This window comes from Elgaria multicarinata, chromosome 19 (genome assembly GCF_023053635.1).
Source record: "Elgaria multicarinata webbii isolate HBS135686 ecotype San Diego chromosome 19, rElgMul1.1.pri, whole genome shotgun sequence".
In the NCBI taxonomy this organism is placed as follows: Eukaryota; Metazoa; Chordata; class Lepidosauria; order Squamata; family Anguidae; genus Elgaria; species Elgaria multicarinata.
Genome location: NC_086189.1, coordinates 7,073,588 through 7,092,137, shown reverse-complemented (window position 1 = coordinate 7,092,137; position 18,550 = coordinate 7,073,588). Strand labels below are relative to the sequence as shown.

Here is an 18,550-nt window from a genome sequence, read left to right as displayed (position 1 = left end):
AGCTGCTTCGCCAGCTACAGGGATAGCTTGGCCACAGTGGTACAGGCACTAGTAACCTCAAAACTAGATTATTGCAATGTGATCTCCGTGGGGCTGTCCTTACGGTTGTTCTGGAAGCTGGAGCTAGTGCAGAATACAACAGCTTGGCTGTTGTGAGGAGCTGTCCCGTTTTAACATGCAACTCCTTTGCCTATTGGCTACCAGGCAAGGTTTAAAGGTTTTTGTCCCCAAACAACTTCGGACCAGGAAACCTGAGAGAACGCCTTCTCCTTTACCAAACTGCCTGCTCACTGATGTCATAATCGTGGTTCTGTATGGACCCATGGCCCAATTCGAGGCCATCTGGAGAACAGCCTTCAGTGTGGTGGCTCCCTTCAGGTGGAACTCCCTGCCTCTGGAGGTCAGGCAGGCACCAACGCTATGTTGTTTCCAGGGCCTCCTAAAAACATCTTTATTTCAGGCAACCTTCCTTGACTGACCAGCCACGGTTTTTAAAATTCTTGTTTTTTAAAAATAACAATTTTTAACATGATGTTCTGTTCTTTGATTTTACCTAGTTATATTTTTATTGTTCATACCTCTGGAATCTTTCTAGATGTGGAGCGGTATATAAATGTGGTAAATAGATAAATAAAATATTACTGTTTGAGAAAAGATCACATTGGTTCTTCACTTATATAAAAAACATCCTCCTTTAGCTCAATGTACCTAGTAAAAAGCTAGCGTGACTACATCCATATTACTTAATATTTACGGTGTTATTCCTTAAGGGAAACTTATTTTGCAATTAAATTATGTACAATTAAATAGTGCAGCCTTCCCCAAGCTGGCGCCTTCCAGATATGTTGAACTATAACCCAGCATCCCTGGGAGTTGTAGTCTAACATCTGGAAGGCACCAGCTTGGGGAAGGCTGATGTTCTGTATATGTATCATTCCATTTTTATCCACCTGGCTTTCCCTGCTTGCTTGCCCGTGTCCTGACACTCCCTCGTTCCTGCCTTGCAGACTCAGAGCAGTCGAGCCCTTTTACTCCCGTGGCCGATGAGGACAGCGTTGTCTTCAGCAAGCTCACGTACCTGGGCTGCGCCTCCGTCAACGCCCCCCGGAGCGAGGTGGAAGCCCTGAGGATGATGGCCATTTTGCGGAGCCAGTGCCAGATTTCTGTAGACGTGACCCTTTCGGTGCCTAATGTGTCCGAGGGAACTGTGAGGTACCCGCCTTCTTGGGGTGGGGAGGGGCATTGTGGGAGGCCGGGTCTGCCCGGCATTCGCAGCAACGTCTCTGACGGAAGCTGTTGCCACGTTATAGAAAGCGGCTTCGAAAACAACATTGTGGCCCCTTAAAGATTAAGGATTATATTACAGTGTAGGAACATTAGCACCTGCCTTATACGGAGTCAGACAGTTTTCCAGTATTGTCAACCCTGTATTTTGAAGCCATGGGGAAAAATGGGGTTTTCCCGGAAAAAACCCCGGAAATTTTCCGGAAAATTGAAAAAAAAATGCAATATTAACACTTTTTATAGATTGAAAGTCATTTTGTTACTTTAGGAACAGAAAGTGTAATTATGTCCAGGTTGGTTTGGCATAAAATGATTACATTTGATATATTAAAAGTACAGTGTATTCAAACAATTATTACAAACTGAACTTCCTTTTTAACATTTTTTTTTTTTTTTGGTAGCAAATGGAGCTACAAGCTCCTGAACTGTAAGGAAGCTTTTTGGTTTTGCAGTTTATGAGGAGCAGGAAAAAAAAAATCTAAAAACAACAGAAGAAACCATCAACATTAGTAACAAAGACAATTATTATGTCTCCTCTACAGTCCTCCACAGTGTCAAGCAGATATAAAGCACTCATTCCCATAAAAAGAACCGAGAAAAAGGCGGAACCAAGATTCAATGAATATGCATGAAATTTAATCAGACTCATTTTCTGAGCTGTAGCTATCGCTATCAGTTTCAGTCTCTGCTTCAATGTGCCCCTAGAGGCAGAAATGCATCTTGCTCTTGCATTTGAGAGTTGTAGTCTCAGTTTGTAATCTAGGACTTACTTGTCCTCGGTGCACAGAAATTGTAATAATCTGATACAGTACATTTGGAGGAGTAAATATCTGAACACCTTATCTTAAGCATTTTATTCATCATAAAACATCCCATAATCCATTTTTCTTCATTTTTTTCAATTTTTTGGGAAAACCCCCCCAAAAGGCTTCAAAAAACAAAACAAAACTGGGGGGGGGATTCTTTCCCCCCAATTTGTCTGTTCTTTTCTGGGCCTTCACATCTCTACCCCCTGCTCAATGCAGGAATCCACTTTAAAGCATATTTGCAGCTAGTGTGTTTGAAAGCCGAAGGATTTGTATGCCTTGCAAGTTTCCTCCACTTATTCTCCCTCTATATCTCCCCCCCCTTTTTTCCCCTTTTTTCCAATCAGGCTGCTGGACCCTCCAACAAACACTGAAATAGCCAACTACCCCATTTACAAAATCCTGTTCTGCGTGCGAGGGCACGACGGGACTCCGGAAAGTGACTGCTTTGCTTTCACGGAAAGCCATTACAACTCGGAGCTCTTCAGGATTCATGTCTTTCGATGTGAAATCCAAGAAGCTGTAAGTTCAATGCTTGGGCTGAGCCAAGTCTGTAGCTGAGTTGTTATTATTATTATTATTATTATTTATTTATATAGCACCATCAATGTACATGGTGCTGTACAGATAACACAGTAAATAGCAAGACCCTGCCGCATAGGCTTACAATCTAATAAGTGGGAGTAGGAGTGGGAGTGGGAGACAGCATCTGTTTGGCTCTGCAGAAGGTCCCACATTCAGTCTCTGGCACCTCCGGGTAGAGGGAAAGTCCCCTGGTAGAAACCCTGGAGAGCGGTTGCCAGCCAGTGTAGGTACTACTGATACCCTGGGTCTGACTCAGTGGCCTGTCTCGCACATCACAATTAGGGATCAAGCCACATGCTGGTGCTATTTGCTTTCAAATCAAATCAAAATTTATTATGGTCATAGACCAGCAAACTATTTGCTTTCACTTGACTTCTCCTACAAGAAGGAGTGGCTTAATGATGGATAAAGAATTTCAGGTCAATGGCCAAAATTGGGCCTTCCTGGGCTTTCAGTCTGGTGCTCCAGGATTCCCCACGTGGCCGGATCCCCTTCCCCTGACCGGGTCCCCTTTCTCCAACCACCCATCATTCCGTGGTTTCCTGCTTTTGTGCAGGTTTCTTTCACTCCCCACCCCCATTCTGAAAGACTGAAATACCTCTCCTAAGTCCGAGTTACTGTCAGCTAGAGCTTTACTCTAGAATATGCAGATATATTTGGTATTTTGGCTCCAGAGATATATTTGGAATTTGGGCCCCGCGTTAGGCCTCACCTACTTTGGCCCATAGCCCTGGAATGCTTCCCCGAACTGGAATGTGGCCATTGGACTGAAAGAACTTCTGCATCCTTGGAGCTTTTGTCTGTGGTTGTACAAAATTATGCATGGTGTGGCGAATGTGGATAGGGAGACATTTTTCTCCTTCTCCCATAATAGTAGAACTCAATGGGGTCATCGCCCATGAAGCTGGTTGGGAGGGAGATTCAGGACAGATCAAAGGAAGGACTTCTTCACACAGTGCAGAGTTAAACTATGGAATTTGCTACCACAAGAGGTAGGGATGGCCACCAATTTGGATGGCTTGAAAAGGGGGTTGGATAAATTTTGTGTCCTAAAAATATCAGAATCGGGCAGTCATCATCTGTCGGCATAATCATCTAAATTAGGAAGGCAATTATCTGCCCTTTTTTTTTAAAAAAAAAGAAGCCCCTAATGAGCACAAACCAAACCGATTTCTCTAGGGAGAAATCTTGCACTTTGCTGTTATTTCACCTAGCCTGAGATGGGAACTGAACCCAAAGTAGAGGATTACCAGCAGAGTGTAGTGGATTTGGGTAGACTCATCTCTCTTTTAGGGTGCAATCCTATGCCTATTTAGACAGAACAAGAGTCTTACAACTCCACGCGCCCCCCAGCCAGCGTGGTGTGCATAGGATCATGCCCTTGATCTCTTCCTCTTGTTCTTTGTGTCCCCAAGGTGAGTCGAATCCTGTACAGTTTTGCCACCGCCTTCCGCCGTTCTGCCAAACAAACCCCGCTTGCGGTCCCTATCACCCCTCAGACGCCAGACAGCGACATCTTTACTTTCTCTGTGTCTCTGGAAATAAAGGAAGACGACGGGAAAGGTTATTTCAGGTACACTTTCCCCATCAGAGCATCAGCTCATAAGGGTGGTTTTAAGTCTGTGAGGCCACATAAAGTAGCCGGATACCCTCCACACCTTTTGGGGTACAAATCCCAGAATCTCAGACCATTGGCTACACAGTCTAAGGCTGATGGGACTCGTAGCCCCAGACATCTGGAAGGTACCAGTTTGGGCAAGGCTAATGTAAAAGGTATTGTCTCAAAATCAAGACCGACCGTGGGTGGGTTGATTAATGTGCTGTTTTGTTCAGGTTCTGCGCTCTGCGCGTCAGCTTTGTTCATTAGGTGAAGCACGTCTTCTTCTTTGGACTCTTAGCCTCCCCTTTAAAAAGGCTTTATTTTAAATACAAATTAATCCCAATTTTTAAACTTTGGGGAGCTGAGTTTCCATAGGTGTTGGGTTTTCAATGGGGAGTGTTTGCTTGAAAATTAAAACGGCGGTCGTAATAAACTCCCTCAGTTGTGTATTAGCCGCCTGTTGCCTGATTGGGGAGGGGGGAAGCAGATGTCCATCAGTGGCTTGTTCTTGCTAAAATTGCTGCCCCCAATAACAGCCTTCAGTTCAAGAGGTCGCTTGTAGCAAAGAAAATGTAGTTCCTTTTGTGTTAAATGCGCAAGATGATGATGGTTCATTCAGCTGGCTTGCCTCTGTCTTTCCCCTTTTCTCTGGAGCTCTGCTGCCACCTGCTGTCCAGTCCCACCGTAACAGGCCAACGTAAGCTAAACAGGAGGGTGCTGAAATCCTGAGTTTTAACTTGGTTGTCCCTTTCTACAACACAAATTGGGTGCTGAGGCATTGTTGGTAGGAAGGTACATTCTTGTGCAGCTTCCCCCAACCCGGCACCCTCCATGTACGTTGCACTACAGTTCCCGTCATCCCCATGGTTGAAGAGGTTTCAGATCTGAGCCCAAGCTGGCTGCGTGAAGTGGCGAGGGTTCCCCCAGGGTCCTTTGGACAGCCCCGGGGCTTGCTGTGGGCCTTGCTCCATTGCAGCCTGTGAAAAGCTGTCATTTGCCGGCTGATTCAGTCCTTGAAATGTCTGAGTGACCCTCTGAATGTTTCCCCTCCATCCAACGACAGTGCTGTTCCCAAAGACAAGGACAGGCAATGCTTTAAACTTCGCCAAGGCATCGACAAGAAGATTGTCATCTATGTACAGCAGACAACCAACAAAGAGCTGGCCATTGAAAGGTAATTCGGCTTGCGATGCTCGTGACTTCCAGGGATTGCCCAGCTGAAAATCTCTCCAGCTTCTCTCTCCCTGCCCCCTTCCACTCAACTCTTCTCAAGGAGGTTATGGGGCTGCTGTGGGGCAGCGATTAAATATTTTAGTATCCGCTATGGTTCTCCTTCAAACAAACCTGCTGAAAATAATGTTAGGAACTCCTAGAACCTTTTCCAGGGTTCTTTTGGCTGCTGTGCTAGGAACTAAGGTGAGAAATTGGTTTACATTTGTAGCATAGTTGGGTTTCTTTTGCTATCCTTTGATTGTGATAGCAAAAGAATGCCTGGTGTGAAAATGATAGATCACCTTGGCTTTTTAAAAATAATTGCGTGGCTGTCTTTATAATTACAGATGTTTCGGCCTCCTCCTCAGCCCTGGGAAGGACGTGCAAAGCGGTGATATGCACTTGCTGGATCTGGTAAGGAGCACTTTGGTTAACACACTTTGCCGTTAGTGGGGAATTTCTTTAAGGTGGGAGGCTGTGGGCCAGATGATATGCCGCCCAACCCACTGATATCATGACACACACTACCCATTTTGCCTTCCTCAATACTGAGAGAGGCACAGAGGCTTGAGGTGGTGAGAGGTGTGCAAAAGATTGAACTGTGTTGGGAGGAGCTACTTCCTCCAGCACTGGCTGAGTCCCCAGCTTCACATGCCCCTGCGTCCCCGCTGTTATCTCTGATCTGTGATTGGATATAACAGGATTCTCTTGCGCGCTTCTCACCCTGCCAATTGGCTCTCACAGACTGGAGGTCATAGTGAGGCTGGGACTGGCAGGCCAAGCCCTGCCCCCTGGAGGAATCCGAGGAAACTTCACGCTCCAGGTGAGGCCCATGGGTGGAAGGTCCCCATCCTTTCAGGACGTGGTCCCCCACGTGTGTACTTTCCCAGTTGAACTCTAGTTGGCTCTTTAACCTAGTCCAGTACAGTACAGCCTGGTTTTTTGTGTGTGTTTTTAGGAGTCTATGGGCAAAAGCTCTGATGGGAAATCGTACATCATCACCGGGAGCTGGAACACGAAATCTCCGCATTTCCAAATAGTGAACGAAGAAACGCCGAAAGGTTCGTGAGCGAGAGCTTGTCCGTTGGGGCCTGATTGCCTGAGCCATGCAAGCGGGCTCCTGTGTCTCTGTGGAAGTGTGCTTTAGGCTGGGGTTGGGGAGGCAGGAATACTACTGGTGCATAGCAGTCGAAGGCCAATCCAGGGGAGAAGCCAGGTAGCAGGGTCAGAAACTGAAGCGGTGGTGGGTCGTTGGGCAGGGGACAGAGGCAAAATGGCATTGTGACTCCTGAGCCACACAGCCGTAGTCAGAGAGGGTCTGTGTGTTCGGACCCTCTAAGTCAGATTCAGGAAGAGGTAATGCCAGGATGGTATAGGACAGCCTTCTCCAACCTGCCGCCCTTCAAAGTTGTTGGGCTACACCCTTCATCAAAACCAACCAGCATGGCCGCCAGCCTTTGCTGGCTGGGGATGATGAGCTTTGCAGTCCGACACATCTGCAGGGCACCATGTTGAGGGAGCCTGGTGTAGTCTAACACTTCCCAGTTGGTCACAGGAATGTGAAGCCTACGTGCCGTGCAACACCTGATGCACCGTAACAGCGAAATAATGCGCCTCTGGAACGCAGCTGCCAATACGCTTGGGCTGCAGTACTGGGCACGCTTTGAGTTAGAGCCCAGATTTGCCTTCCGCAAGAGGGAGGCTCCTGCTTGTGCAAGGTCCTTCTGCCCAATTTGGGGGGATTCCTCCCCTCTCCCACATCAGAGCTCAGCTCATTCAGAAAGGTCTCATTTTCAGGGGGCTGGAAGGGTTGCCGTGGGAAGGACGGGACGGGGAAGTCCGCTTCCGTCGGAATTGATCCGACGTAAATCTGGATTCAACCATTTACCTGGGAATAAGCCCTGTAAAACACAGCAGGGCTCGCCTCTTGAGTAAGCATGCTTTCGGATGGCACTGCGCCCATGCTGGGCATGTTGACACGGCCGCTTTGACCCCACAAGCGTCGGGCAGGCAGAGCGAAGGGAAACCTCGACTTATCTGTTTGCTTCTCTGCTTCCAGACAAAGTGCTCTTCCTGACCACGGCGGTGGATCTGGTGATCACAGAAGTGCAGGAGCCCGTCCGCTTCCTGCTGGAGACCAAGGTCCGCGTCTGCCCCGCCAACGAGAGGCTCTTTTGGCCCTTCAGCAAGCGGAGCTCCACGGAGAATTTCTTCCTGAAGCTGAAGCAGGTAAGGCTTTGCATGCATGCAGAAGGTCCCGGGTTCAGTCCCCGGCAGCATCTCCAAGTAGGGCTGGGAAAACTCCCGCCTGAAACCCTGGAGAGCCGCTGCTGCCAGTCAGTGTCGACAGTACTGGGCTAGATAGACCAATGGTCTGACTCTGTATAAGGAAGCGTCCTGTGTTCTTATGTTCCTAAGGCTGGGGTGTGTGTGTGGGGGGGTGTAACTTTGGGGGCTTCTTGGTTCATTTCCCAACTCTGTTGCTTTTTCTTTAAATTCTTCTGGGTTTTGGGTCTGGAGCAGAGCAGGAGGCCAGATATTAGGGATTTGTCTGTGCCACACCTTTTCAAGGAGGAGAAGGCCATCGACGGCTCCTTGTCATGATGGCTGTTAGGGAACCTCCACGTTCCAGGGGCAGTCTACCCCTGAAGGCCAGTTGTTGGGGAGCAGCAACAGGAGAGAGGGCTCTTGCCCTTGTGTCCTGCTTGTGTGTTTCTCATCGGGACATCTGCTTGGCCACTGGAAAACAGGGCACGGGAGCATATAGGCCTTTGATCTAATTCAGCAGGGCTCCTCTTAGTTCTTAAGATGACCTCCCATATCTCTCTGCCTCCAAGGTGGCAGGAATTGCAAGGAAGATGGCTCCAGTCTATTTGCATGGATCCACATTAGAATTCTTTCTGTAGCAGTGGCATTCTGGCGAAGCCGTGTGTGTGTGTGTGTGTGTGTGATGGGGGTTTCTGAGAGAACATTCTGCATTTAAAGAGGCTTAAACAATTGCTTCTGCTGGCTATAAATATTTCTCCGCTCCTGAAGCGCCAGCTTGTTAGTTTAAGGAAGTTTATCTTTCTGAGCTAATTCCGTCGCCTTTTGTCTCGCTCCATCGGCTCTCATTGTGGCGCTTTTTATCTCGCTCACTCTTGACTTGTTCTCAGGCCCCAGCCTGACTTTTCCAAGGGGTCGGCTCATCTGGGGAGCAGGGGGTGGGGAGCTCCCTGCTTTCGGGTCTCCCTTTTGAAACTTTGCTTAAGAAGCTTTGCCTGATAACTCCAAAGCGAGACACGCAAGCGGTTAAGAAACAAACCCAACACTCTCTGCATGGGGTTACTCAGATAAAGTGAAGCAGAAGTTTGCTTGTTTGTTTGTTTGAGTCTCGAAGCATTTCCGTTGGAGGAAAGTTGTCCCGGTTGCAAGGCGGAAACTTTTCGAAGAGTTGCGAATAGTAATTAGGAAAGATTTGTGTTCCTCTAGCAACCTTCCTAGCATCGTATAGCCCACCCGCACGCCCCGCCTTCTCTCCTCTTTCCCTCCCTTCCACAATTAGCTCAGTTGCTATAATGAGATACCTGAGAGAGCGCCTTCTCCCGTACCAACCTGCCCGGTCACTGAGGTCATCCGAGGGTCTGCTCCTGGTGGTTCCACATAGATCCATCCTCCGATTGGAATCCACCAGGGGAAGAGCTTTCAGCATGGTGGCTCCCCTCCTGTGGAACTCCCTGCCTCTGGAGGCCAGGCAGGCGCCAACCTTGTACTCTTTTCAGCGCCTCCTGAAAACATCTTTATTCCAAGAAGCCTTTCCTTAATATGCAGCCTTGGATCTCTGTTTTTGCTTCTTTTAAATTTTGTTTTAACTGTTTTATTCTGTTTTTATTTTCATTTTATCTTGTACACCGCTCCGAATTTTTTCAATGGGGAGCGGTATATAAATATTCTAAATAAATAAATAAATAATATCATGGAACATCAAGGAATAATTTCAAGTGTTTTTTTTGGGGGGGGGATGTTGAAAAAAAAAAGAAGCAGCTTTTGAGAAAGGAAAGGAAATGTTAAACTGATGGTAAAGAAAGCGTCACAAAGGACCCAGGGAGGCTGAGGACTAGGATGCTGAAAAAGAAGAAGGTCCAGGGGGTGGAGAAGTGGAAGGAAAGGGAGCCTAGGGGAGGAGGAATGGAGAGGGCAGCGGACTTAAGTAGCCGTGACCTGAAGGATGTGCAGGGAAAGAGCAGCCAAGAGCAAGGAGGTTTAGGAGCCGGGCCAGATGTGTGGGTGCTCCTGGCAGGAAGGCAAGGGCACAAGCCGCGGAGTTTTGATGGCCACCAGAAGCATGTGGGCCAACTCCCCACGGGTCATCACGGCCTGCAAGGGTGTGGTGGGGAGATGGCATCTCATTTCTTTTTGGATTTACCAGCCAGATATTATTCTCTCTTGATTGGCAGCATTTCAAAGGGACCTTCCTTGGTCTGCTAACGGTTCACGTATTTTTCTCCTGGCTGATCTCACGTTCTGAGTCCATTTTGGTTTCTGATGCCATTTCGTCCTCGGCGAGCGAGAGGTTGAAATGAAAACGTTAACACCTCCTTCCCTTCACCCCAGTTACTATCTCTGAATCCGGAATTCCCTGATTGTGGTTCTTCAGCACAGGATTCCAGATGCTCTGCTGCCCTCCCTCCCACCCCAGCCCTCCTGCTCTTATGCCTCCAGCCCTTCAGAGAGGAAGAGCAGAGCCCTGCCCCCTGAGCCCTCCTCCTTGAAGCCAGGTCTTTCCATTTTGCTACAAGGAATCTCCTGGCCAAAGCGATGCTGTGTGCATTATGATGCGTATTCCAGGTTTCGGAAAACATCAGAAGAAACGTCTCTTGTATCGCTAAGTCTAATCACAATTCTGTTCTTCTCTCTGTTTGTTGGAAAGGGTGGAGCGGGGATCCTCCCGTTTCCTCCTCTCTGTAAAGCAGAAGTAGCCAATCGGTGGCCCTCAGCCTAGCTTTAAGGAAGCCAACACTTCAGACCTCTGAGTTGTGCCCCTCCGCTGGCAGCCTGCTAGGTACAGAAGAAGAGGAAATTGAGAGAGGGAGTTGGCAGAAAGAGGGGGAGAGAAGTGGGGTATCACAGCCTGCTCTGGCCCCGCCCGCTGCTACCATTGGCCCCGCCCACTGCCGGCATCTAGCCCTCAGCCGATAAAAGGTTGCCCGCCCCTGCTGTGAAGCGAGGCGCTAGGAAGTTGTCCAGGCATTTTGTTTGACTCTTCTACCACGCTGAGTCTTGGCCTGCATCGTCTCCTTTAGATAAAGCAGAAGGACCGGAAGAGCAGCACCGACACGCTCTACGAAGTGGTGTGCCTGGAGAGCGAGTTGGAACGGGAGAGGAGGAAAACCACGGCAAGCCCAGCGCTCCGCCTCCCGCAGTCGGGGTCCCAGGGCTCTATGATCCCCTCCCCTCCGGAGGATGACGAAGAGGAAGGTAAGAAAGGGGTGACTGTGGCCCGAGAAGAGAGCAAAACCAGGGGTCAGGCGGCTGCGGATTATGGCCATAGATACTTAGGCATTTGTAGAATTTGGAATGTGTCTCAATTCACCGCAGTGTCTGCTGCCTCTGTTAACGGCATTGAGTGGATGAATATATATGCTCCCCAATGAACAGATATACTCTGGACAGCTAACAGGTCAGGATAAAATGTTAGAAACATACAAAATACCAGAATTGAAAATGCCAAACAAAATGCAGCATAAGAATCTACTTTCTAATAAAGGTGGCATAAAATGATTGGTAGCTCAGATTGAAACCATCCTAAAACAGTGGGATCCCAATGGTAGTTTAAAAGAACAAGGTCTTTGCCTGTTACAGAAAAAGAGCATAAAGAACGCACCAGATGAGCCTTTCTGGTGAGGCTGTTCACCGAGAAGGCCTTTTTTTATAGTAGCCACTTGCCTCACTTGGCTTGGCAGGAGTAAAGAGGGCATGGCCTCCAAAGACAACCTTTAGATTTGGGTATGTACAGGAAAAGGTGACCTTTCAGGCCGCCAAGTCCCAAGCTGTTGTAGGTTAAACCCAGCATTTTAAATTGGGTCCTGGAATGGACCAGGTGCCAGCGCAGCAGAATGGGCTCAGTGCTCCTAATTTCAGCTCTATTTTGAACACCCTGCTGTTTCCAGATAGCTTTTAAAGGCAGCCCCATGCCGAATACATTGCAATAACCTAAACAGGAGGCTACCAGACTGTGGGTCATGGTGGCCTTGCCTCTGGGCTGGCAGTTGAGGGGGCTGGATGGAGCTTGTGTGGAGAGAGGCCTGGTCCAGGGGCAACCAGTTTCTGATTCTTAGTATACACAGTTTGCTCTCTCCTCTGGCCTCCCCTGGCATAAAACTGGAATCCCCCCCATTCTCTTCCCACCTACCCAATTTGGAGCAGACACCTTCCACTTTATTCATAGGCATATTTGCGCAGGTAAACCTGGCCACACAATTGGCTTTTCTTCTAACGGCATGAGGGGGCGGTGCATTCTGCTTCCGTGTCTCACCTTTGGTCGGCTTGGGCTTGTGTCTTGCAGATAACGACGAGCCCCTCCTGAGCGGCTCGGGAGATGTCTCCAAAGAGTGTGCGGAAAAAATCCTTGAGACATGGGGAGACCTTTTGTCCAAGTGGTAAGCAGTCCGTAGCCCTCCCTCCCTCTCCACCCTGTCTCTCTCTCTCTCTCTCTCTCTCTCTCTCTCTCTCTCTCTCTCTCTCTCTCTCTCACACACACACACACACACTCACTCTCACTCACACCCACCCACCCCTTCAGCTTCCCTACATGCTTGCTTTTATCACCTCCTGCGCTGCTTCTCATTGGCTGATGCTGTACTGCTGCTCCCCCTGTTCGTTGCTGCTGTTTCTGCCTAGTAGGCAAGTTTGGCTCAGTCACTGCAGACCCAGATGCTAACACGCCTGCCTGTAGAAGCAAGCCAGGTGGAAATGTAGGAAGGCATTTGGACAGTCCTCCCCAATTGCTGTGCTGGCTGGGCATGATGGGAGTTGCAGTCCAATATTTCTGGAGGGCAGCAGGTTGGGGAAGACTGGCCTAGATACCACTCTGGCATACAATCTCTATTTCACTATCCACTGTTCAAGGATGATATCCTCTGTCCTTCTCCTGATTGACCAGGGAGTGAGAGCCAGCCTACTGCCTCCTAATTTTCCAGCTGTTTTGAATGTCACACACTTGCTCACCTTAGTCCCAGGTCTTCCCCAGTCCAGGGCACACAACTCAGAGGCCAGCCATAGTCTTGGCATCCACATTTAAGTCTGGAACTCTGCAAAGAGCTGCCACCAGGCCCTCCCCTGCCTCAGCCTGTGGTTGTCATTCTGCTCGCCTTAGGTCGACGAGAACATAAGAGCCCTGCTGGATCACAGCAAAGGCCCATCTAATCCAGCACTCTGTTGACACAGTGGCCAACCAGCTGTCGACCAGGGACCCAGAAGCAGGACAAGGTGCAACAGCACCCTCCCATGTTCCTCAGCATCTGGTGCACACAGGCTTTCTGCCTCTGATACTGGAGGTAGCACAGAGCCATCAGAACTAGTAGCTGTTGATAGCCGTCCTTCGGAATTTACCCAACTCCCTTTTAAAACCTTCCATATTGGTGGCCATCACTACATCTTGTGCGTCTCCCTCCTCCCTTCCAGGCACTTGAATCTGAGCGTGCGACCAAAGACCCTGCCCACGCTTGTGAGAAGCGGAGTCCCTGAAGCACTCCGAGGGGAGGTTTGGCAGCTGCTTGCAGGATGTCACAACAACGACCATCTGGTGGAGAAGTACCGGATTCTCATCACAAAGGTAGGCCTGTGGATATTTGTGTGTGCGCATGCAGTAAAAAAAACCAAAACTGTTTACTTGAATAGCGAATTGCTTCTGGAACTCTTGATTGGTCTGAGAAGTTATCTTTTGGGCAACAGTGGGTTTCAATCTGTTTCTGTGGAATCCTTGGGCAGTTCTGCTGCTTATCGGGGGTTACTTGAGTGAAAAGACCAGGAATGGTGGATATGTTTTCCTTGGAAGATAGATGGCCTATTACTGCTGCTGATTTTTTCCTGCAGTGGGCACTTGTGGGAGTCCTTTCGATGCATTCTAGGGCAGATTTCGCTACAAGTAGATGTTCTGTTCTGCTTCTGTTGTGGCGAGGACTTTAGCTTTGTTTAGGTACTGGTGAAGCCTGGGTTGCAGGGTTCCCCTGCGGATTTGGTTCTTCAGGAAGGAGAGGTTTCAGGAACATTAACAGATCAGCACCATGGAAAGCTCCAAGTGGTGTTGGGGCTGGAAGCCGCACAGGCTTGTCTATATGTTGCTCCAACAAGTAACAAGGTAAAATTAGGTCTTAAATAAGAGTTTGACTACCTTTAGGCTTTTTGGCCCTGCCTCCATGCTGACTGACGCTTTGTCTCTTAAAGGGCCCTGAGTCGGTGAAGATGTGGAAGTGGTAGTGTCCTCAGACTCTGAGGGTGATAATGCAGCCTCCTCTCGATTCAGGGGAGCTGGGCCCTGAAGGCAGGTGGAAGGGGGGCTGTTTCTTGACAGCGTTGTTGGAGGCCGCTAGCAAGCTGCTGTGGGAAACGGGCCGTTGGACTAGATGTGCCTTTTGGTCTGATTCAAGCAGGCTGCTCTTATGATTCATTGATTATTTAAAGTATTTTTGTCCTGCTCCTCAGCCAAAAAAAAAAGGCTCCCAGAGCAGCTTTCATGCAATCAGGAAAACAAGACATTCGTGTTTGCAGGCATACCATCTGAAGAGACACAACACACGAGGAAAAAAGGGATGAGGAGGGATGAGAAAAAAGTGAAGTAGGCTTTCAGCAGGACTGGTGGAAGGGCCTGCTTCTCCTCTCCTCTCATGTGTGTGTAGGTAGCAATCTCACTGGAGCAGGCCCTGATGTTCCCTTGGCCTGCTTCTGTTTCCTTCACTCCTTTCCCACAGGGTAATTGATGTCTGTTAGCTCTGGGGCGGGGGATTCTATTGGAGCAAGGCCTGATGTTCTCTTCCTTGTGCCCATGCTAGCTGGGGTGCTCCAACACATCAGGGGGGCACCCCAGAAAAGTCTGATCCTTAGGATCATGAACTCCGGGGAAGGTAACATGCGTGAGAAGCCGACCGCCCTCCGCACATTACTGGTGAAACAAATGCAGCTTTTCTTATAAGGTTATTCCTTGTTTCGTTTCTTCATAAAAGAAGAAAAATGTCGCCCGCCCACCCAGGTTGTATATTGGTAGCCAACTTGTTTGTATATATGTGCTAACGGCACATATCAAGTCAGCAGAAACGTAGATTCCGTGGCGTTCTAACGCGCGTGTGCTTGTTTGCGTCTATAATGTATTGTATATATTAACACCGTGTCAACGCCTGGCAGTGCTCTTCTCATCTTCGGTGTTCCTCAGTAAAAGGATTTAGCTCAAGCAGATGGAAGTACGTTTGAATAGGGTGTCCTGGGTTCCTTGAGTTGATCGTTGGAGGAGGCAGAATGTTGAGATAGATGCAAACTGGGTTGATTTGGTAGAGAAGCACCAAATTTGAGATGGTTGGGAATTGGGGGTGGGCAGAGGGAGAAACTTCAGAGTAGCTGAAAAGCCACCGAGAAGATGTTTGCAAACTTTCCAAGGTTTCTTTCTTGGGTATATTTATTTTGCTGTGGATATGACCCACACTACTTTATTTCTCACCCTCAAATAAATAAATAAAATGTGTTTTTTTAAAGATTCGAGTTTGACAAGTGAGTGTAAAAACTGTGATGCAGTTGCCAGCCCAGCAAGTGTTGCTATCAACACAACACCAAATTATTATTATTATTATTATTATTATTATTATTATTATTATTATTATTATTATTCAATTAGAAAAGCACACTGCAAACAAGGGCTGTGCATACATATAAACAATAACACAATTTCAATGCTACACATAAGCAGTTCATAGGGCACATTTCAAGCAAGGCCTGTGCATGTATTTAAATAGTATAAAACAGTTAAAATATTATATCCTCACTTGAAACAATATCTGTAAAAATTATTTATACAAGATTGTCTTGTGCTATAAACTCTGGCGACTAGATGGGATGTGCTGAAGGCTATGTTTGTATACTGTTAGACAGGTTTTTCTTTGAATTTCTTACAGGTGTTACCGTGACAGGCAATTCACTCTAGGTCTTCTCATATCTGGGCTGAGCTACAAACACGTATATCCCAAAACTACAGGACAGTTACAGGAGTGGTAAAAATTCCAACTCCTCGTTTAGCCCCTGTGGAGACAGGGTATTAAGTTTCAAAATCCACTTCATTTCTTTTCTCAGCCGCTGCTTCTCATCCTTACGGTTAGGTTTTTCCAGTGTGTAACACTTAAGATGTGTTAAAAGATTTTCTTTTCTCCAAAAGAAAAGAAAGTTCCCTGTGAATCTGCTTCCCCCATCCCCTTCCCAGTAAATGTTAGGTCATAGACACAGGGTTGGGACCCCTTGGTAGCGTTTTTGTTCCTTCCTCAGTTCTGGAGCTTTGTGTCCTGCACTAGTCCACTTTCATCTCACTTTCCAGGGGCCAAATCCCATCTCCCTGCCCCGCCTTCTGGCGCAAGGGCTCCCGTTGCCCGAATTGGCTCATGGTATTGATCCAGCTGCCGGGCGCTTCCTGTTGCACTTTCCTGGCAGTGCAGAGCTACCTGCTATGCTACCTCGCATTTCTCTCTCTGCAAGAGATTCTCCGGATAATGTCATCTTCCAGTGGGTGCTGTCCTCTGCCAAAAATGCCAGTTTAGCTGCATTAGGGGCTGACCGGAGAGGCAAACAAGAAGTGTAGCGTTTCCAATTTTGCGAACCGCCCAGAGAGCTTCGGCTATTGGGCGGTATAAAAATGTAATAAATACAATATAAATATAAATATAATATAATATATAAATATAGATCCCAGCCATCTCTTAGCCATTCCACACATCCACTATTTTTGCTACCCCAACACGGCTCCTCTCTAGACATTTGTTTTTAGCTGTGTATATTTATTGTTATATATTGTTTGTATAATTTTTGTGAACCGCCCAGAGAGCTCCGGCTATTGGGTGGTATAGAAATGTAACAAATAAATAAATAAACAAATAAATAATTTTATCTGTATGCTGCCCTGAGATCCTAGTGATATAGGGCGGGATACAAATGTTTTAATAAAATAAATAAAAACAAAAACACACATACACCCACCCACACCAACTGCTCTTGATTTGCAGAAGGTCTATTCCTTCCCTGCTCCTTCTTTCCCACTCCTTCCCAGAAAAATCTTTAAAAGATCATGCCGTTGGGAGAAGAACTGATCTATGCAGACAGATTTGTATTTGAGTCACGCGCTCGGCTCTTTGGGTTTGCTTGGTGTAGCACAGAGCGGACAATAGCCAGGGAAGGAAACACGTTGCAGTGGGTGCTGGCCTCAAATTCTTTGGTCCAGGCCTCCAGTGGTGCTGAGATTGCCCTCTTCAAATGTTTAGATACCAGTCTCAAAGTCTTGAGACTTTTCTCCTAGGCCCTGTGCAAGGATTATATAGCTTGAAACCCTGAAGGTGGTGGTGGAGGTCAGGAGCTACTGTTTCTTGCCCCTTTGCCCTCTGGCTCTCTTCTTTCTTTGCGAGGTGGGCATGAGGAACCGTGGGCAGATTTATCCCTGGGGATTTTGTCCATGGCTTCCCTTTGATGGCCAAACCAACCTCCTCCCTTCTACCTCTCTACTTAAGAACATAAGAAGAGCCCTGAGGCTGGATCAGACCAAGGGTCCATCTAGTCCAGCACTCTGTTCACACAGTGGCCAACCAGCCGTGGGCCAGGGATGAACAAGCAAGACATGATGCAACAGCACCCTCCCACCCATGTTCCCCAGCAACTGGTGCACACAGGCTTACTGCCTCGAATACTGGAGGTAGCACACAACCATCAGGGCTAGCAGCCATTGATAGCCTTTTCCTCCAGGGATTTATCCAACCCCCTTTTAAAGCCATCCAAATTGGTAGTGAGTTCCATAATTTAACCATGCGCTGTGTGAAGAAGTCCTTCCTTTTATTTGTCCTGGATCTCCCACCCATCAGTTTCATGGGATGACCCCACTGGGTTCTAGTATTTTGAGAGAGGGAGAAAAATGTGTCCTTATCCACATTCTCCATACTAGGCTTCTGTTTTTAAAGCGATTTCTCCCCCCCCCTCTTTGTTTGTGTGTGTGTTAGTGGCTGCATTATGGTGCACCCACATGCACACCCACAAATGGCATCTGGTTGTTAGGCTTCTCCTCCTTCTGCATGAGTAACTGCTCCACTGACCCAGCAAGCTGGTAACTGCTGCTTCAGCTTGCGCTGACTCAGCAAGAGCCGTGGGGAGGGGGGGGGGGCAGGATGAGTGAGGAGATCCGTAACAGAAGCTGACTTATTTGTGCCTCGGAACATACTTTCCCCACATGTTTAACTGCTTGGCTGCTGTCTGGCTTGGAGTCAGGAGGGCTTCTTCAGACACTTGAGCTGCTCAGAACCAAGACAAAAGCACGGGAACCTCTTTCTGGCATCGCTAAGCCGTTTTTACCGCCACACGTCCGGAGATGCGGTGGAATAACATTGTGGAACGACTCGATGCCGCGCCCCAAAGAGGCCTGCCTGTGGAAATACCCCTGCAGCTTCCTTTCCCAACTGGGCCTTCCTTTAATTTATGAATTCCACCACCAACGGCTCTTTGCCCCATGGGGCAGAAGGGCCTTTATGTCAACATGCTCATCTGTGCTGACAGCTGTTGCTGCTCTGGAGCTGTTTCCAGCCCTTTCCTGGCAGATGCTCTTGGGATGAGCAGCATGGAGCCTGCAGGAGCTCAGGGGCAGTGCAGGAAGCCTGCCTTTGACACGGCATCTGCTGCAGAAATCAGCTTGAAACCGGTGCTGCCTTTCCTCCGGACCCCTTTTTGCTGTTTTGTTTAACCAGTAAATGTGTTCTGCGAGAGAACGCCTGCCCACGCGTCCATCAAATTAACCTGGCTGCCTTCTCGGGGCAGCAGGGATGCAGCATGAACATTTGCTTCCCCATCAGGTAGA

The 18,550-nt window shown here is 48.1% G+C and overlaps 1 protein-coding gene across 2 annotated transcripts in view; it reads left to right on the top strand.

The window, feature by feature from the left end:
* Positions 1 to 18,550, top strand: part of RABGAP1 (RAB GTPase activating protein 1) — a 94,431-nt gene that overhangs the window by 23,102 nt on the left and 52,779 nt on the right. For both annotated transcript variants that reach the window (XM_063144894.1, XM_063144895.1), the window contains exons 4-13: positions 1,008 to 1,212; positions 2,438 to 2,612; positions 4,091 to 4,248; positions 5,339 to 5,449; positions 5,835 to 5,901; positions 6,446 to 6,548; positions 7,547 to 7,716; positions 10,770 to 10,944; positions 12,032 to 12,125; positions 13,150 to 13,300. In XM_063144894.1, coding sequence (XP_063000964.1) covers positions 1,008 to 1,212; positions 2,438 to 2,612; positions 4,091 to 4,248; positions 5,339 to 5,449; positions 5,835 to 5,901; positions 6,446 to 6,548; positions 7,547 to 7,716; positions 10,770 to 10,944; positions 12,032 to 12,125; positions 13,150 to 13,300 — 1,409 coding nt within the window. The remainder of the gene's footprint in view (positions 1 to 1,007; positions 1,213 to 2,437; positions 2,613 to 4,090; positions 4,249 to 5,338; positions 5,450 to 5,834; positions 5,902 to 6,445; positions 6,549 to 7,546; positions 7,717 to 10,769; positions 10,945 to 12,031; positions 12,126 to 13,149; positions 13,301 to 18,550) is intronic.